Here is a 23,970-nt window from a genome sequence, read left to right on the forward strand (position 1 = left end):
GTGAAACAAGTAGTTAACAGAAGAATAAAATGAAAGAAACCGATGCCAGCTGTTTGTAATATATACACCACAGAAGGTTGAGATGTAAAGCTTGGGGGAACAGGGCCTGTTACACGTGTGAGGCCTCGCCCTCTTTCCTCAACAGCTTATCCACCGAGACGTAAGAGAGAGAGCAGGCAGGTGGAAGCAATCCTTCACTTTCACCCGATATCGTGGCCAACGTTTGGCATCCCTTGTGCTCACGTCCATGAATTGAGGAAAGCTTAATGCAACGCGTCAGACAGACTATAAGACTAGAGAGGGCTCAGTTGCAGGTTTCGGCAAATCACAGGCCGAGCAGAGATGGCAAGGTATTTGGAATACAGCCCAGGGTTCCTCAACACCAGTGTCTCACAGCAGTGCATTTTGAGGATGGAAAAAAGAGGAGGGGATGTGGTGAGAGAAGACTAAAGAAGAAAAGGAAACATGGGCTTAATGATCACTTTGGGCTGTTTTGTCTTTATCAAGCAAAGGATGACCTCAGCTGAATACTCTGTAGGACACAGTCAGTGCACATGGTTGGAGAGAGCGGGTATTTAAAAAAAGCAAAAAAAAATAAAAAAAAAAGCAGGACAAACAAAAACAATAATGATGGTTGTATGACTGCAGTAGATCCGAATGGATGAAAGAAAGAAGCAATAAAGTATTCTCTCTGAACGTGGATGAGGGGGAGGTGGGATGGGGGGGTGAGAGTCTCAGAAGGACCATCTCTCCTGTGTTCGCGAGTCCGTGGAGAGGGAGGGAGACTCTGGCGGAGGCTGGTTGCTGCAGTCTTCTCCGTTCAAACCCTTCCTACACACTGGACACGTGTCATGCTGCACGGGTAGGGAAGACAGACATAAAAAAAAGAAAACAGAGTCAAGAGTTAAGACTTCTGTTCCCCCGAGCACACCGAGACCAATATGTGTGTCTGAATGCAAGTCAAAATTCTGGGAATTTCTAGTTAATAATAAAGTTCATTGGTAACCATTCCCGGAGCACAATAATCATGCATAGCATATCACACCACTTAGAACACGTCCCACATGACTCACCATTTCCAGCCAGGGTACTATACAGTCTGAATGAAAGAAGTGGTTGCAAGGTAGCTGTCTGACGGGCTCCCCGACGGAAAAGTCCTCCTTGCACACAGGACATTCCATACTGGAGTCTGCAAAGGGCAAGACAGTAAGAAAAAATGACGGTATTATTATATCCAATGCCCATAAAACCCTAGGAATTACAGTCACTCGAGGCAATATTAACAAGATGGGAAATGCCCTCATTATGCCTTTCTGTCACGCCAAAGTCTTTATCTTTGATTAAAATGATATAATAAACATCCCTGCTAATGGCTCAAGAGGTATAAACATCTATATGGGCCTGAGACCAAAGAAAGAAGAGAACAAGTTATACGCAATTTAACCCAACTAACCATCCTTCAATTCCTCACGGCTACACAAAAAAAAGGATTCAAGATGTTGATCTAGGTAGAAATGGAAAAACAGTATGAAAGAAAAAGAAAAAAGTGAAGTTTACCGACATAACATATAAGCCCCAATATACATGTAAATTTGGGTGATTATGCAGGTCATACCTGGCAACCCCCAAGTTGAGGCAGCACTTCACAGCTGATTATAGTTCAGAATGTGACAGCAATAACTTAGATAATAAAATATAATATGTATATATTTATATATAATAAATATAAGATATAAAAATAGATACTGGAAGGTTTATGTCCCCAATTTCCCAGGAGCTAGGCTAGTTGGTTCCCCCTGCAGCCTTGAATTGAACTAACACAGTTAGTTTGCAGCCTGTCAATATCTCGGTCCTGGACACGGGGATGAAATTGGCAGTGACCTTCTTGTCTGGATCTGGGTACGATGGACAAAATGCTCATTTCCCAGCAACCCAGGTTTGAATGCAGCCTGTGGTCATTTGATGTTCTCTTCCCCTAATGTTTGCTGTCTCTCTTCACTCCAAACAGTGATTGGTCTGTGAGACAACCTCTGGGGCAGATGCAGTAGCCTACACATATTGTGTTGCGCACCACCAGTGACACCACCACCACCAGACACTGCAACACATTTACACGTACGGCCATTATGTTGCTTTAATGGTCTAAACTGGAAAATGAAATATAGCCACATTATGGGAAGATTTCTTTCATTGCAGTTTTTCCAAATGCAGGTATGGTTTTTCATCTGGACCCCAAAAGCTTCACTCAATTTTAAACAAAGGGATATCCAAGTTAATCAATCCCTTTGACGCAAAGCATCCCTTAGACTAAAGCAATGAATGAGTTCATACTCAACCAGTCGGCAAAACACTGTCATCAAACGTTGTTGTACAGAACAGTCAAACATTGACCGAGCAAGAGAGGAGAAAGAATGTAACTGACCTGCTTGTTCCTGAGAAATATTGACGGTGGGGAGGGAAGAGATCTTCTCTTTCTCTGCTGGAGGAGGCCCTGTGTTCTCAAACTGTCCCAGCAGCTAGAGGGACGAGACCGAACACAAGTAAATTTAGCGTTTCGAGAAGAAAGGGCAGAGGGACAACAATATTGATATGATGCTGTAGTTTGCTGTGGCTACCTGTGTTATAACTGCATCTAGTCCTCCCTGTCCCCAGGCATAGTCCCCGGGGTTAGAGTGCAACATCCCTGTCCTGGAAGACGACGAAGACCATAGCATAAATTTAGGCTTTTGACAGGGATCCAAAATCAGACATCAAATGAACAGTGGCAAACTGGAAACAGAGATGGAAATATCAAAATGGCATATTCTTACCACGACAAGGGAGGTGAGCCGGGGACTCCAGAGTTGGCAAATAGACCAGCAAGAAACTGTTGTACGATTCTGAGTAGGGGAGAAAAAGATTATGTTTAGCATCGCTGTGACCATACTGTATATTACAGCCTGAAATGCAGAACAAGAGACTTCAAGTGGCTTAGAAGGAGAACAGAGAGATGAGTGTGAGGGGGATGAGGCAGAGCAAGTCAGTGACTCACCCTTCCACAGCAGGCGAGCGGTCCGGCCTACTGCTGCCTCTGGACCGGTACCTTCTCTGGCTGTGGAGGCGAGGCGGACGTCCCGGCCCCCAGTGTTCCCCAGCTCCCAATGGAACGCCAATTGGACCCCCCAGGCCTGCTGGGACCGAGCCCCCAATCGGTCCCCCTCCTAGACCCCCAAGCCCACTAAGACCTCCAAAGCCTCCCCCTGGGACCCGAGGCTCTGAGTCTGGGCTATCGCCGTCTGTTGTGAAAGGCCGCTCCACAAACAGTAGGTGCCATAGCTAGGCAGCCGAAAAGTGGTAAGAGAAAGGGACAAGACAAAAAGAGATGTTGCAATGACACCGTAACAATTGATATCCAAGGACGGATGGAACGAGCAAATAAATTAAGGAGACGCAAGCATGTAATGAGAATGAAAAGCACATGGGTCAAAGGAAACATGTGATGAGAGACAAAGACTTCAAGTTAAAAAGCAAAACAGAATTTGCATTGAAATATTCCCAACCATCCTCCCTCTAGCCCAGTGTATTTCTTGTTTAACCTGTACTGTCAGCATGCTGGGCACACTACACAGATTATTCATAATTGTGCCATTGCATCTAGGACAGAGTTAATCTGCAAATGGAGTTAAACTTCTCAACCTGCAATGAAACTCTTTATTTATGCTTTAATCATCAATAACTGCTGCAATAACTCTGTCCTGTGGAAAACCTGTGGGATGACAAGAGCACAGCTTTTTTTTTTTTATATATAAATACTAGTCCGCCACCAATCCCCCTCTCTGGAGAAGGATCTTACTTGGGTAGCCCCCTGAAAGTCGATGAGTCGAATCATCAGTCGGAAACCCTTCAGTCCACTGAGATTCTTGAAGTCGAGCAGTCTTTTGGTTTTTTTTGGCAGTAATTGTGCATTACAATAACAGGATAAAACAGATATAAGCTTAAAAAATGCACAGGGATAACATTTCAATGAGGAATAATAAATAAGGGGAATTATAAATATATTTTTATATGTGTAAATCGTCCACAATGTGTTAACAGGGCTCTCCGTGCACCCCGGTCGTCGTGCCCAACTCCTCCATATAAAACAACTAAAAACAATGTGGGGATGGGGCACGGTGGAATGGGGCTCCGTAGGGATGGGTATCATTAAGATTTAACGGGACCACGCGATTACCGATACTGCTTATTGATCCGGTACTCCTATCGGTTCTTTTTTCATTTTTGAAGAGAAAAAATAAAACAAATTAAGAGCAGAATTAACACTGCTTTTTTTCCCCCTTTATTTTCTGCACATTACGCATGGAGAGGGGGCCATCGGGGAGAGAGTCACGGACAAAGTGTCCCCATTAAGCTCGGTTTCCTTCCATCCAATTCCATTCCATTCCATACGCACTGGTTTCGTTCCATGAGGAGATGTAAATTTAAATAACCTATCTAAAATAAAAACAAACTGTTCTGGGGCGCTGATGACAGGCACCCCATCGTTGTTACCCTCAGAGAGGGAGACAGGTGCGCGAAATGCTCCCCGATCGCTCCCTCTCCCTGCCCCGAATTCTGAGTCGGATACCGTCCTAGATGTTACCATGTTTCGGTCTATAAACAACTTATCATCATTACTACTCCAAGAGGGGGAGAACCACCACGGATGAGAAAAAATAAACATAGCAACAAACAACATGTACCTGGAAAAACATGAACATAAGCTGCTTTCACACATGCCTGTAAACCTGAAATTATCCCAATGTAACCCGGAGGAGCTGTATGTGTGGACGCAAATGTCCAAATCATTTGGATCAGACATTACCTGGACTTCACCCAGCCAGCACCCTCGTACTAAGTCTGGGAAATCTCCGTTTGTGTGAAAAGAGCAGGTAATTTTCCGAGCATTTACAGCAAGCGACTGGGCGTGTCGCGGGTTGATGACGTCAATCATGCGCCAGTTATTTACCTCCGTGCAGATCATCGTGCATGGAGTGTAGCTGCTCCGTACTCATTTCTGCTTCCATTTGTATTCCTTTCCAATCTTTCATTTATATTACTATATTATATATTATATTATATCAACGCCAAAAAAGATAACCCGGTAGCCTCGTCCGCCATCTTGGGTGTGCTCAAACTCTGCAGCGTCATTGCATCACATCCTGCACGTACTACCAAGGCTCCGCCTCTCGTCTAAAACAAATTAATTATTTCCAGTAGGTGTAAATGCATTTGAAACGGACAATCTCCGGTTGTGAGATGCATGTGTGTAAGGGTAACTCCGGACCTGATTATGCGGACATTGTACGGAGTGCATGTGTGAAAGCAGCTATAGAAATATCAGATGACATGTATCAACAAAACATTATTAATTATGTCCAGGAAAATTGGAACAGTAATTCGGCACGTGGCCTCCGCCTGTGATAGCTATGGCAGTAAAGGAGGGAGAAAAGGAGAGGGATGTAATCAGGACGGTAATCAGGGTGTGTTCAAAGCAGGTGCTGGTGGTGTGTGTGATGAGTCCTGTGATAAGTCTGACTGTATGTATATGTGTGTGTGTGTGTGTCCACCGGTAAGTGCACAGCACGTGTCTCAATTTGTTGTGGTGTATGAGGTCGGAATTATATTGTGGTGCCTCCAAGCAGCGAAAAAGGCCCCGCGGCCACCTCTGGGTTCCGCAGCCGTATAGACACTCCACGACGGCAATACACGATATTATCTCCGTTGTTGATCGGGGGGGACAGTGACAGAGAACGTTTTCCCATTACGCACAGTTGCGCACAGCATTTTTTAGATTTCATTCTATTACAATAAATAGATCTACAATTGGAGAGACGGTGAACACAGGGATAACATTTCAGTGAGGAATTATAAATAAGGGGAATCATGAATATATTTTTTATTTGTGTGAAGCGAACACGGCTCACCGTGCTCCCCAATCGTCATGTCCCGTTCCTACAAATAAAACAACTAAAGACAGTGTGGGGATGGGGAACGACTCGTAGACTCCTAAAGATTATTTTCTGCGCATAAAGCATGGAGGGGGTGTTCCATTACGCACTTGTTTCATTCCGTAAGCAGATGTAAAACGAAAAAAACCTCCATCTAAAATAAAAAACATGCTGTTCTGGCTTGCCGATCGCGGGCGACCCGTCACCGGCGCGCGCATTGTGGGTGCTGTCAGAGCTGTAACTTGATCACCATCCGCGCCACCAAGTCCAAATCGACCATCTGCTTTCTCGCTGTTGTGTACATACGTCCACATACTGTACATCCTCTCTGTGCTCGCATGTGACGGAGCTCCGTCCTTCGCTCTGTCCGTCGCTCTGCGTGGTCTCACGGACAGAGGCGATATTTTGATACTGTGAAAATATCCCATATGCCGGCAAATATCATGATATTATCGAATATCGGGCCAAGCCCTACCAAGCACCATGCCCTCCAGCCCCCAGTAAAGCTGGGAGCCCGCAGAGCATCACCCACGCATGACCCGGGGAATATAAACCAGTCCTAGAGAGCACGAGGAGACCCTGCACCCCTGAGATGCACACATACAATCCAACCCCCATGTGCAGGCATAAGTCGCACCGGCAGGGGGCCCAGCCAGCCGCCCTCTGGCCAACCACACCCCCACACCAACCCACCAGCGTCAATGTGTGTTGTTGGTAAATGCAGTTAAAATTGCGGTGCGTGGGTATGGGAGTGGTGAGTGGTATTAAATTGCAGGAGAGACGTGACCAGCACCAGGCCAGGAACGTGACGGGCAAGAATTCAGCCGCCGGCCAAATCCCTACCCTCATAGCTTGCACCCCACCTGTCCCGCAAACCCTAGGCCTGTTGTGTGGTGTATGTACTCAGTTTGAGTTTCGGCACTGGGAGAGGCAGGTGAAGCATAACCAGATCAACGCAGGGGTGCAGTAGGCCGGGCAGCGGCCACACAAACCCTGCCCCAGACCCTCGTGCCCTAGTCCCCCCGCACCAGAAGGCATCCAACCCACAGCAACCAGCCACAGGTGCAGAGCAGCCCACCATGCGCCCCCGCCATGGTGGACCACTCTGTGCCCCCAGCAGGCCCCTGACCAAGCCCTGGCCGCAGCACATGCGGACCACAGAACAGACGACGGCAGATGGTCCCCCATCCATAGCCCGTCCCCCCAGCAACGAGTGCCCCGCACACCAAGAGCACCAGAGAACCCATACCGGGACAGCCAGATGTGACGACGGGAGTCTGCCACCCCCCCCCCGAAGGACACCCGCACCTAGCACACCCAGCCCAGGTCCAAGGGCCAAACGGAACATCCAACCAGCCCCGGCACAGCAGGCAACTTTCCATTGAGATGTGGTGAGATTATCTCTGTTTTTCCAATTGAGTAATATTTTCTTGGCGATTGTTACGGCGATCAAAATGGGTTGCTGGTGTTTGGGTGGTGGGTCAATTGAGAAAGCGATCACAGAGGAGACGTACATAGGCGGGGAAACCGGAATGCTGTGACCCAAAAGGGATGATAGCTTCTTGGTGATGTTGGCCCAGAATGTTTGGATAGGTCCAGTGTTTTCAACTACAGCACAGTAGTGTGGTGCGAGAGCTTGCCAAGTGTACCATGAAATTTGTTCGAATTCCACTTTTAAAAATAAATAATAGACATTAGCTTGCGTGTCACAAGGTCAAAATTGCAAGGCTGTATAAATTAATCAATTCCAGCCAGAATACCAGCCCTTTACTGGTCAAAGCCTCAGTTATACTCCTTTCCCACCACACCAAAAACACCCGCTAACATCCGGCATTTGTCACCAGTAGGAAGGGAAAATCCCAGATCTCAGTCCCAGGTCAAATGACCCTGCAATAGACACGGGTTTATTCGGCTCCACCACCGATCAGCTCTGATGTGAACAGGACACTCGGGTCAACCCTCTAATATTGGCCCCTTTACCTGCGCAATGCGACGCACATGGAAATTCCGGATGCTGGCCCATGAATAGACAGGAATATCCATGTATCATTTGATCATTTCATATCCCATTTAGAATCCAAAACCAAAATCCGAAGTTATTGACTTTTTTTCCCGGATGAGGGGCCATGAAATGTTCTGCAAGTGGAGATCGCACCGTGGCGAGCACAGCGGAGAACCCCGCCGGGTTCCTGCTCCCCGCCGCCGAAGGACCAGTGCGCGCCCCTGCAGCATGGAGTATTCATGCGCGGGAGTTCCATGCTGCTTCCACTGTAGTGTTGGGTCATTCATGAACGATCCGATTCTTTTGAAAAAAAAAACTTTTTTTTATTCAAGTTTTACAGTTTTATGTCGTCGTTTGTTTAGGTTGCTGTCCCCTTTACTGTTTTATTCCCACTCACACTGGAACCGCGACACGCCCCTTTTTCCGACGTGCTCAAGGTGTCATACCTGACGCACCAGAAAAAAAACAAAACGGCATTTCTCCTGGTAAAGGGAAAGGTGTCAATCGCCTATTTTTAGCGACTGCCGGGGCCGCTGATTTTGGTGTGAAAACGGTATTATACAACAACAGTTAAACATGTTTGTAGTGTTTTGAGTGGTTAACGGGATAGTGGTGTGCCGTGGGAAACAATGCTCTTCCCTGATAAGTGCAATAGAAATACTCGTACCTCTGCAAACTGTGTGGCTGTGTCATCTAGCCTGTTAGCGCCGCCCTCTAGGAGACTGAGGGAAACGGTACACAAGGGCACAAAGGCAAAATCGTTAGCAACATCCACTGAACCCTTTGCACATGCTCAATGTTAGTGCCAGTGTGGAACAAAACTACAAGTTGAGAGTGGCGTGAGGGAATCGGGGGCCGGTGCTCAGAGGTGTCGTACATCCACCTGGTCTTTGTTCCATCCTAACACTAATCATCCTCATAACACGTCATCCAAAGCTGAAAGTAGAAATCTTTTCGAGGCGTCTCACCTGGAATCTTCCGTCACTTCTTCGATGAACCCTGAATCGCATCTTGGGCAAATGTATTCCTAAGGAATCCAGGAATAAAATGAGAATTACAGCCGGATGCACAAGTCAAACAGAGCTTTCACCCGGAGCAGGTTATCTTTTTCAGGCGTGAGGCCAAGAGAAACTGGGGATTTCCCCCCACCATAGCCTACAAGTATGTGGTCGACTGGCTAACAACTGAAATATGGACCAACGGCTATCCAAACCAACCAAACGGTGGAAATGAGGGAAAGCGGGGTGTTTATCTTCTACACAACATAATATTTAATCTCCCCACTGCACTGTACATACACATGCATATTCACAGATATATTTTGTATTCAATATTTTCTTTTTGCTTTGTTCAGCTTGTTGTATACATATTTCTTTTAGATGGATATCACATTATTATGTTTTTTATTACTCTGCCTTACTTCGTTTTGCACAGCCTTTGGAGTTCGCCCCCCCTCCCCCCCCTTTTTTTTTTAACCATGTAATTGCACCATACCTGTATGGTGCGTGTGGCAAATTAAGCATCTTGATCATATATTCTCTTGAAATAAAACTATGTAAAAGGAAAAAAAGAAAAAAAACAAACGAAAATGAAACTTCAACGTGTCCAGGATTGGGTTTGGGAATACCCTGCTGGAGCGAAACTAAAAGCCTTTCTGCGTTTTAACCACGTCCCGCAAAACGCCTGGAACCGGATGAAAGTGAGAAAAGTCGAATAATGTCAGAGCTCAGGGATCCCCGACGCAGATCCGGAACGGGATCACCGAGCTTCTGCTGTTTGTTTTGTTCTGTCCGGTGCGATGTCAAGAGAGCGATCCGATCCCCATAAAAACACGGGTTAAAAAAATAAAAATAAAGGTCCCCGGCGGTATTAGATATTCCGCTGCCGCCGCTTCCTCTGCGTGCGGACAAACAAAGCGGGTCAAGCGGGCTTATTCAGCGCGGCGCTCGGCGGCTCGTCGGACGCCGTTGTCCGAGGGCCCCGGCTCTCTCTCTCGCTCGCTCGCTCCCTGGCTCCCCGGCTGCCCCCGGAGCTTTAGCCTAGCAGCCGATGCGACGCGATCTCGAAACGTGTCATCCGTGCACAACCGCGGGACCGAGCGCGGCGGGTCGAGAGACGAACGGCCGTCTTACCGGGAGCTTCGGGCTCACTTCTCCCTTACAGCAGTGACAGAAGAAGCGATGAGGAGATACAGCCGCAGCCTCCGCCATCTTCCCCCTGAACAGCACAAACACTGTAGTGATGAACGGGTCGCAAACGACTCGTTCGCGGCGAACGAGTCGTTTAAAATGAGTCGGGAGTCGGGAATCGCTCCGGAGTGAGCGGAGCCTAACGATCCGCGACTCGTGAACAGAAAATGAGTCATCGTTGATATTGAATATGACTCTTTAATACGCTCACATTTCACCAACAATGAAATAAAAACTGACAGGAGTACATTATACATCATTTTCCTGATTCACACTTTTCTCTGCCGCACGCTTGCGCGGCGCCTCTGTGTTGATTGGAATAAAAATCGGCCTGCTGTCATTACTTCTACAACAGTAATACTGTCGATGGTACTGATCTTTGGAGTACAGCTGGCCTGTACGATATATTACGTTAATTATATTACGTTGATTAAATTATATATGTCTTCAGACAATGATACTTTATTATTAATGACAGGGATTCAGGCCCGTGCGGGGAGAAAAAAAGGGCACATTGGGCACGATTTTAAATTGCCATTTCCAGCATAACCTGTTGAATTTTAGCTGCCCGTACGTATTCCGTCCGTCAGTTTCTTCCTCCGCTAATGCCAACGCACAACTCGACCAATGGGTACGCGTTCAGAACGTGTACTTCGTGAATATTCATATATTTCCCGGAAAATAAATCCGCTCCCCGCTGCGCGGCTGGACTCTCTCTTCTCATTTTTCCCAGCTGCCAAATGAAGTCATTTATTCTGAATACGCGACTCGTTAAAACACTGCTGTTGCTCCGTTATGCCACGCCACGATTGTTTAAATAATGTCGGAAAAGTGGTTATTGTCTTCTTTCCCCTTAACCCGCTTAAACATGGCTATTATTTATGCCTCATCTAAATCAATTTTATCCAAAGTTGACAATTGATATTCGAACTAAAACAAAAAAATGTTCCGCTCTGCCTCTTGCGCGTCTCTCTGGCATTGTTGCCAGATCCGGGCTACATTTCTTCACATCGGGCGGGGAGATGTACATACCATTTGGGCTGGTTCGTGAAATAATTTGTTAGTTAGATCGTTTGTGAAATGACTGGCGTTCTTTGTTTTTTGTTACAAGAGGGATTGAATAGGGGGGGTCCCCCTTTTACAAGAGGGGTGCAGCAAATAAAAGCTGTATTTTTAAAAGCAGCCCCATCCATCAACGTTTATATAAATACGGGGCTGGTATTTTGCGGATTGGGCGACTTTTAAACGGTGGTTGGGCTGGAAATGATCAGATCGATCTGGCAACACCGTTCACTGGGAGAAACGCCCCCCTACCCCCGACGGGTCCGTCGTGTTGGGAATCTCTCTTTTAGTCCGTATATAATACAGCTGTTTATAGCCAAATCTCGATGGCCATTCACGTTAAACCGCCCAGTGGGTAGGGAGCCTGTTTCCACGACAGGGATTTCCTTCCAAGGTCCCGATAAAACAGCGAGGACGGGCTGCGGCGCTTAAATCACTTTCTCCTCCATAGTGCACGGGTACTTCCTGTTTTGCTTCACCCCCCGTTTCTATTGGCCCAGCGGGGATTATGTCACGGCGCGCCGCGCCACTCCGCCCAAAAGTTCAGCCGTGTTGTTGTTTCGTCTTAGTTGTTTCCCCCCCCCCGCGTTTCGTTTTATTTTCTGAATGTTTTACCTGTATGTACAGTGGCGATGTTTTCGTATGATACTTTGTATGTTGCCAGTTTTAAAGAAAGTTTATATATTTAAAAGAAACAACAACAACAGTTCGACTTCTATCGTTGACTTTTGAGACTTTGGAGGCGGGGATGGGATGAACAGCGGCCGACGTCTCCGCTCCCTTGGTTGGTCACTTTGGATACTGATCCTGACCTTTGATTGGCTGCCGGGGTCGCTCGCTGACACGGTCGGCGACCGGTGGTTTAACGCTCGTCGAACGTAAGAGCGGACGGGGAGGGAGGGAGGGAGGGAGGCGCCGTGTGGCAAAAACTAGGCTGAGACCGGGTCACGGTGCACGGTATCACGGGCCAGGTCAGCCCCTGCACCGCCCACCCCCAGGGGCTGACCGGCATCTGCGGAGAGGAAGAAACGGTGAATCGTGCTCTGAAAGGATGCACCGACCGTCACACAGATATAGATTCAAGAGTCAAGAGTTTGGCGCCTCGCGTTTGCAAGCGGCGCTGTCAGAAGTTGGAGTAAAAGACGATTAATTGAAACGTTTTTTTTTTTTGTTTGTTTTTTAATTCATTTCCTCCATCGCACTGGACTCCACATAAGGATTTAACTCATCCAATGGAGTTCTACAAATGACCTGTGGAGGCCAGCAGTACGCGTTTGCTGAGTCTAGCCTGGCGCAAATTCATCACTAGTAGAAGAAGAAGAAGAAGAAGAAGAAGAAGAAGAGGAAGAAGAAGAAGAAGAAGACAGAGTTGCCTGAGTCAGAGCAAGTAAGTCTTACACTAAAGTTAACATATTCAGGAAACCCGTTTTTATATTGTTTGGAGGTATTGATTTAGATCACTGTGTGCACTATACTACCCTGTGGTAGCAAGCTGAATGTCTGATGCAAAAAGTGCTAACATCACCTTGCAAGAGTTTGCTAACGCTAGCTGGCTAGCGCTTAACTTAACGCTAGCTGGTCTCAACCAGCTTTACTGTGAACAACCAGATAGAGGAGAGGGCGGGGTGACCAGGCGTCCCGCTTTACCCGGCGCAGCCCCGTTACCATGAGGTGTGTGTCCCGGTGTCCTAAGCGTTGTCAGAATTGTGTACGTTTGTCCACGGTTAAGCTCTCATTCTCAGAAAACAGCGAAGCTTATTCACTCACCTGCATAAACACATACATTCACACACCTGCATAATTCTATATATACATAAATTCAATATATACATATGTATATGTTCAATAAATAAATTGTCTTTCAAAGAACATTTAAAACATTTAATTTTCATGATTGAAAACCTTTTAACAGTGGTGTGTCTCACAAGAGAGCCATAGAAACTCTTGAAACCTCATTAAACTGTGCTCTGTTCTGTCAACAGCTGAGACATCACCTTCCCGAAAGGCCTTCGTGTAAAATACAAATGGCATTCAGCGCAAGACCACCAAATTTGGATTACCTGGAATGTCTTCGTGGCCACAAGCTGTATCTTCTGCGGGCCCTATCCTATCATGTGGAAGTACCGTCACCCAGGCTTTGCAAGAGCTCTTTGACCTTGTGAGGGCACAACTGGAATGTCCAGCCCCGTGTGTCACAGTGGAGATCGCAGGCACCAATATTATAAGCCCTGCTGATGTCATCAAAAGCCTCACTGGAAGGGTGGATGTAACCAGCATCTTCTGCATTTCTGTTACCAGGCATCAGACACTCGAAAGAGGCATAAAACACCAGCAGCGCAAAGGAAGGAAAAAAATCTTCCCCCAAAAATACCCTCAGAGTTTTTTTTGGGGGTTTTTTATTGCTGATTCACTGACGATGGTGCTCTGAGAGACATTTTTTAAACCAGTATGTTTTTTTGGTTTGTTTTTAATCTTCAGAATAAATGTTGTGCACTGTCCACTTATGTGTGGTGGCACTCATCAGTCTTAAACATTTTGGTTATATTGGTATTGTCTTTAGATAGTTTTTACCTATATATTTGATGCCTAATGATTTCTATTTCCCTTTTCTAAAAAGAAATGAGGGCAGGAATAGAGAAGCGGTTCTTTGAGGGAAGCGACAGTGGCAAACACACCGTGTATTCAGTGATGGACATGGACAAACACAACTTCAAGTAGGTTAAAAAATATATATCAATTGAAATTACAGAGAAACACTTTTCTGTATACCCAATCCATGTTAGCTAAGCATTTCCCAGTGACTATGTTCACATGCGCACAGACACTCACATTACAAGAAATGTATTGTTTCAAAAAAATTAACATTAGCTGGACTATATGTAGTAAGTTTTACACCTGAGATATCTTTCAGATTATTGTACTTTTCCCTCACAAGCAACCTCACTACTCGTTCATTCTGATATAGCTGTCCATTATGCAGTAATATTTTTTTGTTTTATTGGTTTTGTTTTGGGATTGTAGGACTGTTGGGAGAGAGATTTGCTGCATTGGCTGGACCGCCACCAAACCTTTTTATGCAGTGGTGTAACAACTACATATCCACTGGAGAAATTGTTCAGGATTCAGGAAGCAATAACTGAAAGGGACCCTGAACTCATGGAACTAAAAAAAGAGGTAGTTCATTCAAATGTGGGACAAAAAAATGCATTTAATCATCATTTCATGTTTAGGTGGTGTAAATTGTTCAGTTGTATTATCGTTATTAATTCCATACTTTTCTGTCCATGAGGATACTTAGTTTCGGGAATAAAAATAGACCCTTTATTCTGGTCTCTTTATTGTGTAGGTGTGACTTTAAATGTGGTTTTGTGTGTTTCAAAGGTTGAGGCAGCCGACCAACAACCCTGATGGAGTGCACAGACAGGATTTTGTCATGTGGATACAAAGAGGAAGACATTGTGCGGTAGGATATTTCCTTTAATCTTGTTTCAACTTCTAGAATTGGATTTGTTTTTTTGAATTAATTTGATTTATTTTGCTTTTTGTAACAGCTATGTAGTCCCACACAGTGAGGTTACTTCCCATGCTCCAGCAAATCTGCTCTGGAATGAAACTATGGCCTGTTCAGCTTGGTCCAGCAAGAAATGACATCTGCAGAGAGCTGTTTGTTCCAGGATCTTTTTGCAAGGCAAGCAATAAATATTGTCCATTCAAAAATCTGCATTGAATCATTTAAGAAATATTTTTGAAATAAAAACTTGCATGACTTTTTTTTTCCCCAAACTTAAGGTGTATGCTGATTTTTTTGGTGAAGTCACGATCACCCGTCTTCAGTGAAAACAGTACAATGAGGCGTCAGAGTCCAGAGTGGTCAACTTTCCTCTGGATTTAGTACAGGACATGGAGGATGAAGGTGAATCATTTGTACAAATTAATAATGTTGTCATAGTAAAGTAGAGAGCGCTAACTTCTGAGGAAAATTTTGTTGTATGCTTTAGCTTGTAATTTATGAGAAAATATTTATATTTCTTTGGAATTTTATTATTCTGCGCTAAAAGCAATCAGTTTAAGGATTGGAGATAGTTTTAAGTCCTCTACTTATTAAAACTTTGGGGAGTAGGTCATAATGAATAAAAATGTAGCAGCAGTATACACAATAGTAAAAGTACTAGTTGTGGAACTAGAACTAGCAGTGATATTAGGACAAACAGTATCAGCAAAACCAACAGTAGTAATAGAAGCAGTAAGTAGTACACTACCTACAGAGTGGCTGTATCAGTAGTTGTGCTAAAACTTGTAGTTGTATTAAAAGTTGTTCTGGTGGTAGTAGTACCTGAATAACTTGTAACATTAGTAGTACTTTAAGTTGTAGCACTTTCAGTAGTGGTAGTAGTTGCAGTGATAATTTGGGCAGTGGTTGTAACAGTACTCATAGTACTCCATAGCAATAGTAGTAGGAGCTGTAGTAGCAGTAGTAAAACTGTAGTGGCAACAGTACAGGTAACAGAAATATTAGCATTACAAATTGTACTATTTGTAGTAGCACTAATAGCAGTGGTGGTAGTAGTACCAGAATTAGAAGTAATATTATCGGTATTGATTGTGGTACTGCTTAAAATAGGATATTTTTTCTTGATCACCAGTGCAAACAAAATGAACTGTCATTTGACTTAAAGGTATTTTATTTACTTTGCTAACAATATTATATATCACATTTTCAGAGGGCAAAAACAACACAGAAGACATGCCTGAATAGGAGACAAAGGGTGAAGATGAAGATGTTGACAAGGCAGAAACACATACCAATGACATGCACATTAATCTTGACAAATTCTGCCAGTGGCTGACAGGGCAGTCTCATACCCCACTAAGTCACGCAGACCGGGAAGATTTCAGAATTGTCATGGAATTTGACCATGACTGCCAGGTGCATTAAGGTACACATCATAGCATCTGATATCCTGCAGTTAATGCATATTCCCCCTCAGTCACATTCCCAATTTCACACCTAAGTACATATGTAGAATTCAAAAATGTAATTTTGCTGCTGTTAGGAAGAGAATGCTCCAGGTCACTTCCTGTCTCATTGTTCATGTCTATTCTAAAGACCTTACACATGACAGGTACTGTACATGCAGTACGTCAGTCTACAAATTCAGCTGCAATTGATGTTTGCAAAGTTACACTACAATATTCAGTACAAGTTGTATACATCATAAAAAAAAAAAAATTTTGTTTTGGGGGAAAAAAAATTTCAGTGATTTTTCTGCTGCTTTCCAAGCACTTGTTTTCTGTAAGGATTATGAAGCATTTCAATTCCAAATCATTACATGGTCATTTAATGCATCAGAATAATTGTACTAGGAAATAAAAACTGTTGAAAAAAAAAAAGTGTTTACAATTTTGTGTGTGTTTGTTAAAGTGGACCTTAAAGCAGCGTGTTTGTGATGAGATCGCCGATGGGAGCGGCAGAGCTGAAGAGATTAAGTTTGTGTCCGCAGTTATTTTACATGTTCATAGCAGACAGTAAGTATATAGCTGTCCAGCAGTAATGTTTGGGTGAGTAGGATCAACCAACGTTTTGAGTTCAGTCAGAGGAGACTCATTCATGCACTACAACACCAGTTTCCGGGTCAAGGCCATTGTAGTCAACAGCGAGGTGGGGCCCCCATGGATCAGGCTTGTTCCAGCACATCACGCAGATGCTCGATCGGATTGAGGTCTGGGGAATTTGGAGGGAAAATTAACACCTTGAATTCTTTGTCATGTTCCTCAAGCCATTCCAACAATTCTTGCAGTGTGGCAGGGCACATTATCCTGCTGAAAGAGGCCACTGCCGTCAGGGAATAATACCGTTGTCATGAAGGGGTGTACTTGGTCTGCAACAATGTTTAGGTAGGTGGTACGTTTCTAAGTAACAGCCACATGAATACCATGACCCAAGGTTTCTCGGAAAATTTCCCAGAGCATCACACTGCCTCCGCTGGCTTGCCTTCTTCCCATAATGCATCCTGGTGCCATCTCTTCCCCAGATAAACGACGCACACACACCCGGCCATCCACGCGATGTACAAGAAAACGTGATTCATCAGACCAGGCCACCTTCTTCCATTGCTCCATGGTCCAGTTCCGACGCTCGCATGCTCATAGTAGGTGGACAGGGGTCAGCATGGGCACTCTGACCGGTCTGCGGCTACACGCCCCGTACGCAGCAAGCTGTGATGCACTGTGTGTTCTGACACCTTTCTATCATAACCAGCATTACCTTTTTCAGTGACCTGTGCTACAGCAGCTCTTCTGTGGGATCGGTAGGTACTCACCACTGCATACGGGGAACAACCCACAAGACCTGCCATTTTGAAAATGCTCTGACCCCGTCGTCTAGCCATCACAACTTGGACCCAAACGTTGAACTGCTATTACCATCTATATGTAAAGAACTTTGTGGATTATGGAAATGTAATGTTACTAATGGATTTTTTTTTTTTAAGAGTTCAAGGTGGATATCTGGGTGACCGATCAAACAGGTAAAACCCTACAGTTTTTGGTTCATAAGCTCTGTAAAACAAAGCATGGGACATTGGCCAAACGAGTCAAGTTCTATTAAGTAATTTGTTAGTTGGTGCCAAACTGTGCATTCTGCTTATTAATATTTTAAACCGTTTTACCGAAACAATACCGAACACATCATTGACGGGTTTGCTGTTTCACGACTAATACCAGACAGCAGTTAATGTGTGTGCTGCAATCATATTCATAATTGTACGGAGAACAAGCCCCGAAATGAGACTTCTTTATCGGCGCGTACTGCTCGGGGGGGACGCGATTGTTTCGACTCTTCTTGTGGTCAGTTGGTCTTCAAACGATCTGGCGGAGAAAACGCTCCCTCTGGCGAATGGGTTTTCCACGGGGTTCGAGCCCAACGATTCCCCCGGGAGCGACCGCTTCGCCGCCTTTCGCCCGAATAAATCATGGTTTTGACGGCTTTAAATGGTTCGCCCACCGGAAGTCCTCCCTCGCTCACCGACCGACCCGAATGGAACGACTCTTCCGACCGAGCGATTCGTCAGGAACCGAATCGGGGGGAGGAAAAGTCGAACCTTCCGCCGCCGAGCACAAACACTGACGTCGGTCCTCCAGCCCAGCCAGGGCAACGCTCCGCCGCCGTCCCGGCATGCACCTCGGTGGTCGGGAGGAGGAGGGGGGGGGGACGCCAAAAGGCGGAAGTGCAGGAGTGTGTTGTGACGGCGTGAGCTTTGGGAGACGCCGGACGAGAGAGCTCCGTGGAGGTAAACAAACCCTTTCTGTTCGACCGCGTTGAGCTCAGTTTAAGATGAGGTTGGTTACTGTGCGCGGGAAACCACATTTGGTTTCCCAGCGATACTGTACGGAAACCCCGACTAACGTACTGTACTTGTACGGGTACATGTGTTTAGTGTTGGACAGGAAGATACGTCCTTCATCCCCGGATGGAAATGGATCTTACAACATCTTACGTCAGAACAATCGGAAACAGTATTAAACCAATAAGAATAAAAAAAAAAAAGACTACCAAAAGGGCAACATGCAATATACCCAATAAATCAACTGAAGTTCAAAATGGCATTATGCTATAAACGTAAAAAAAAAAAGCTCAATATACAGGTACTCCTCATTTAACGACCTACATGTTTAACGACCATTCAGACTTACGACCAGCTCTCCGACCAGTCTGTAGTGTAGGATACCGCTGCGTGCACGGCATCTCAGCGTCAAGCATCTCATCGCGCATCACCCTTTATATACTATATACACTAGAAGAAGAAGAAACAGTCTTTGTTTGTCACACAACACAACACACTACAACACATGCTTGCACACGCACGCACATGCTTTGGTGGTGGCCGGTGAAATGGTTCCTCTGCATTTAGCCCATCCTGGCTTGTCCTTCCACCGGGGCCACAGCCAGGAGCAGTGGGCAGCATACGTGGACGCGCCCGGGGACCAGGTGACAAGTGTCCATCGCTGGTCAGACGATGATGGGTGCATGTCCTTACTGACGTGAGGTGGAGGAAACCCCATGTGAGCATAGGGAGAACATGCAAACTCCACACAGAAAGGCTCCTATTTGGGAGATAACCCGCCGGAGCACGGTGCCAACAGCGCCCCAGGCGGAAATCAAACCCAGGACCTTCTTGCTGTGAGGTAGCAGTGCAATGCACTGCGCCACCGTTCCACTATATACACGATATTTATGATATACATTATATACACTATATACACTATATATGCTGTATACCGTTCATCCATCACGTTGTCCATCACCGTTCTCAGTCTCATTTCCGCAGTCTGTCAGTATTTACTACACTAGCGTTCGCAATGGCCACGCCCCCTTACCGTGAAATAACACGGGTCCTCGCTTATCGACCTATTCGCTTAACGACCTGGTCCTAGGAGCTGAACTCGGTCTCTAAGTGAGGAGTACCTGTACAATACATCTTTAGGTTGACTATTAAGCTCTATCTCAACAACTCTCACTCTCAAAAATAGGAATTTGTGCAATGTCGTGTTGTATTGTTGTAACGTCCTGGATAGGCCAACATGGCAGGCACTGATGGGAGGCATTATTCCTACTTGCCCACACAAAATGCTTTATACATTATATTGTCATTTGTTGTTTCACATGTATTTGCACATTTATGTTTACGCACAATTTTCTTTAACAGATGGCCGCACAGGAGGTTCGTTTGTGTGGTCTTTTACTCCAAGAGCACTTTGGCGAGGTGGTGGAGAAAGTGGGCACGCACCTAATCAGGAATGGAGCGCAGAGCCTCCGCACCGTGGTGAATGAGACTGGCACACCGCTGGACCTGGTACTGATTTCCTTATTCTTATTTCCACGCAAAAAAAAAAAAAAAGTGATGTTTGATTTTGTCGCTAACACCCAAATACAAATAGACGGATTGATCCATTGGTTAGACTCGAATATAATTACAGTATACCTTCCTCTGTTTGTGTCCAGGTGAAGAAGTCCCTGTGTGTGCTGTTGCAGCACGGTCTGTGTACATACAGCTCCGGTCGAAAGGGACCCGGGAGCCCGGTGGAGTACTGGGCCAGTTGTGAGAGGATACTAGGGATTCTGCGCTACCCGCGCTACATCTACACAGCCAAAACACTCTATGGCGACACAGGAGAGTTGATTGTGGAAGAATTACTACAAAGGGGTCACATGACCATGAGCAGCACTGTAAAGACAGTTGCTGATCGGCTCACAAATAATATGGAGGGTCAGTGTTATGTACTGAGGACCAAACGATTTCATGTCGATGTGGTTTTTTTTTTAATGTGAAATAAAATTTGGAATTCCTTTTTCTTTGTTTTCCTAGATGGACGAAGCATGGAATATGGTGAAGTTGTCTCAGCGTTCTCGAAGCTGGTAGAGACTCACTTCCTGCAGCGCTGCCCTCCTGCTTCAGAATGTGGGCCACCAGTCAGTGGCCCTCCAGCCACCCCTGCCGCCCCTGCCAGCGCCACCACCTCCTCCCTCACACCGGAGAGTTTCCCCGAGTGCTACAAGGTTCCCCATGTTACACTCAATGGCCGAGGGAAACGCCGACGATCCAGTGAGGAGGGGGACGACCAGGCACCTGCGAAAAAAGCCAAGACGGATCAAGAGGTGAGTGTTGCGATTCGGTTTTTTCATTTTTTTTAATCCCACTGTTTTGGTTTTTTTTTTGTTTTTTTTTATAGGTCTCTCATTCTTTTGGCCACACTGTCTTAACATTTCTGAAGAAAGTCTGTTTTATTTATTTCAGTTTTTTTACTCTTTCTCAGACACACGGTGATGAGGGTATTTACTGGCAGGTGAATTTTCAGAGGTTTCACCTCCACTTCAGAGATCAAACCATCATCAGTGCCGTCGCCAGTAAGCTTGACCAGGTCAGGGTTGGTAACATTTTTACATTGGAAGACATGAAAGCAAAAAGTATGATATTATTTTCCCTCATGTAGATTAGGAAAAAACAGTTCCCAGACAAAACTTATTGTAATTTACTTTGAAATGATTTGTTCTCCTCTATTGCATCCTCTGAAGTCCCTCATGGGGAATATCCAGCATTATTGAGTGACTGATAATTGTGCCACAGAAAAAAACTGCTTGATATTCTTTTAACTTAATATTCTATATTTGTATGCAGAGAATACAGAATTCCCAATGCAGCTTTACTTGCAGTATAAGTATGATAAGATTGAAGTTGCAGTCTTCAATGTGGGCTAACTTCTACATTTTTAATAAGATTTTTAAATTAATGAATTGTGTAAGTTTAACCGTCGTTCAATATCGGTTTCTGTTTTCAACCCAGACAAGCAGTGAGATAGTGCGAACCATGCTGAGGATGAGCGAGGTGACGACCCCGCCCTCTGCCGTCTTCACACAGGCTCTCTCTGCCAATGAAATCTTCAGGTCCCTGCCACTGAACTACAGCATCAGCCGTCCCATCTTGGACCAATATCTCACACTGTTGGTCGATGACCCGGTACGAGGTCCTTAGATCTCCTTAACTCTATTGTTGTTGTATTGATATTGTTCCTATTTTCTTATACCACAGTTGCTCCCTCAAAGCTATTTTCTTTCCGTTTTTCCCTCTCCCGTGTCTTAGATGGAATTTGTTGGCAAGTCGGGTGACAGTGGGGGAGGAATGTACGTTGTCAGTATCCTTTTGTTGTTGGTGTTCCCTGAATTCCGGTATATTTCCTCAAATCCCTTATACAGTACATGTAATGTGCTGATGTAAGTCCAAGTAATCCGGGTTTATTTTGTTGACTCATCTCTCAGACTTGCACAAAGCTCTGGCCAACCTAGCAAGGGCTACACTGGAGTCTGTGGTACAGGAGAGGTAGGTAGAGGTGTGTGTGTGTGTGTGTGTGTGTGTGTGTGTGTGTGTGTGTGTGTGTGTGTGTGTGTGTGTGTGTGTGTGTGTGTGTGTGTGTGTGTGTGTGTGTGTGTGTGTGTGTGTGTGTGTTCAGCATTTAATAATCCCATCTTTTCATTGAATCCGTCCTCAGGTTCGGCTCCCGGTCTGCACGCATCTTTCGTCTGTTGCTAAGGAAACGTCACCTGGAGCAGAAGCAGGTGGAGGACTTTGCCATGATCCCAGCAAAGGAGGCAAAAGACATGTTGTACACTCTGCTGTCAGAGAACCTGGTGCAGTTACAGGTATATCCAAGAGACAGAGGGAGATCCATTTTACAGATTCTTCTCAAATTTGTTCAGTTTGAATCTAATGAATGTTTTATTTTTTTTTTGTTTTCAGGAGATCCCCAAGACTCCAGACCACGCTCCTTCTCGCACCTTCTACCTTTACACTGTGAAGCAGCTTTCTACGGCCAGAATGCTGCTTCAACGCTGTTACAAAGTAAAGGAGATTGGAGTGAAACCTTTCGCCGGTTGAGAAATAAATGCACCAGTATGTTTGACAGGTTTTATTGACCTTCTGAATGATGCACCATCGCTGATGCTTTGTTTATTTTCAGACTGTGGCCAACCTTATAGAGAGGCGTCTGTTTGAAACCAAAGAAAACAAGTGAGTGCTAAACCAGTACACTCGTATAACCTGCCTAGGGTTTTATCTAGTAGGTGTTTGGAAGGAGGTAGGCAGGCATTATGCTGACACTGAAGAATAAATAACAGTAGTAGCCTTATATTAATAACAAAATCTTTCAGCCAAGCTTATTGTAAACCAAATAAGCTGCTGGTTACTACCATGTTAACCAAGCTTGTTCAGGCTGGTTCATTACGATATAGAAGCACCAAAAAGCTCACCGTCAAACCTTGCAGCAGTGGATGTGATCCTGATTCTCTGCTCTTCTCGGGTCTTTTCACGACGGCTTACTTAAATCTAAGTGTCATTAAATGTGTCGAGACAGAATCTAAACGTGCAAATCCACATGAACGGGCGTGCACATCAAGTCTAAGAACCATTGGCGTTCAACATCTTGTACACCTCAAACACATATAACAGAGGGAAATGTGTATTTCATGAATCCCGTGTTTTTTTTTAGGGGCCTCCTTTTCTCAAGAATAAAAGCAAGAACATTAAAAAAAAAAAAAAAAAAAAAAAAAAAATTGTGAATGAGGCCTAATTACTCTGTCGCCTAGTTCTCTACACCACTGTCACCACTGCATAAGGTCTTTCAGATAGATTGATTCTTTAATTGATTTTCAGGCGTCTACTGGAGAAATCCCAGCGAATCGAGGCCATTCTGGCGTCCCTGCAGGTGAGTGGAGCGGAGCCAGACCAGCTGACGGAGGTGGAGGAGATGATCACCGCCCCCGAGAAGCAGCAGCTGGAGTCCCTACGTCATCATATTAACAAGTAGGAACACAGTGGTGACTCCGTACTCTGATCGTCAAACGGCGTCTTGCTGCGAAGGTGTAACTTTTCCATTGTCTTTTTTTTTTTTTTTTTTTCCCCCTCTTTAGGATAGATTCCACAGAGAACCAGGTGGATGAGACCATCTTCCTGCTCAAGTCTTACATCAACTCCACCACTACGGCAACGCGCTAGCCACCAGTATACCGCTCACATTGAACCTCCAGCCCAGAGTGCCTAATTCAAATGATGCATTTATTTATTCTTCTTATTCCATTCTGTTTCATATTTTCTGTGTTGGGTGAGACAGACACTTGGCACTGACAAACACTGGATTTTGTGAAGTTATTCCCACAATTTGAGTGTTTTTATTACACAAATAAAAACAAGTAAACACATCT

The 23,970-nt window shown here is 45.1% G+C and overlaps 2 protein-coding genes and 1 long non-coding RNA gene across 4 annotated transcripts; 2 read left to right on the top strand and 1 right to left on the bottom strand.

Moving 5' to 3' along the window:
- Positions 1-714: 714 nt before the first annotated feature.
- rnf115a (ring finger protein 115a) lies at positions 715-10,180 on the bottom strand. The gene is made up of 9 exons (XM_080005125.1): positions 10,101-10,180; positions 8,937-8,995; positions 8,636-8,690; positions 3,032-3,315; positions 2,811-2,879; positions 2,616-2,688; positions 2,423-2,516; positions 1,074-1,189; positions 715-854 (listed from the first exon to the last, which is right to left on the bottom strand). The coding sequence occupies exons 1-9, from the start codon at positions 10,176-10,178 to the stop codon at positions 735-737; spliced, it is 948 nt and encodes a 315-aa protein (XP_079861251.1). The 5' UTR covers positions 10,179-10,180; the 3' UTR covers positions 715-734.
- Positions 10,181-12,166: 1,986 nt separating this feature from the next.
- On the top strand, positions 12,167-16,533 carry LOC307234489. 2 transcript variants are annotated; one of them, XR_013844303.1, is made up of 8 exons: positions 12,167-12,606; positions 13,202-13,665; positions 13,837-13,933; positions 14,241-14,393; positions 14,601-14,682; positions 14,771-14,907; positions 15,009-15,132; positions 15,941-16,533. It is a non-coding gene; the product is annotated as an uncharacterized lncRNA (long non-coding RNA). The 2 variants fall into 2 exon arrangements; XR_013844302.1 differs by having other exon boundaries at positions 15,009-16,533.
- Positions 16,534-18,450: 1,917 nt separating this feature from the next.
- polr3c (polymerase (RNA) III (DNA directed) polypeptide C) lies at positions 18,451-23,961 on the top strand. Its single transcript, XM_080005066.1, has 13 exons — positions 18,451-18,508; positions 19,925-20,071; positions 20,221-20,485; positions 20,585-20,874; positions 21,033-21,137; positions 21,560-21,733; positions 21,857-21,908; positions 22,033-22,093; positions 22,263-22,413; positions 22,511-22,612; positions 22,731-22,780; positions 23,423-23,572; positions 23,680-23,961. The coding sequence occupies exons 2-13, from the start codon at positions 19,925-19,927 to the stop codon at positions 23,762-23,764; spliced, it is 1,632 nt and encodes a 543-aa protein (XP_079861192.1). The 5' UTR covers positions 18,451-18,508; the 3' UTR covers positions 23,765-23,961.
- The last annotated feature ends 9 nt before the right edge of the window (positions 23,962-23,970 follow it).

The sequence above is a fragment of the Zeus faber genome (assembly GCF_960531495.2).
Source record: "Zeus faber genome assembly, chromosome: 8".
In the NCBI taxonomy this organism is placed as follows: domain Eukaryota; kingdom Metazoa; phylum Chordata; class Actinopteri; order Zeiformes; family Zeidae; genus Zeus; species Zeus faber.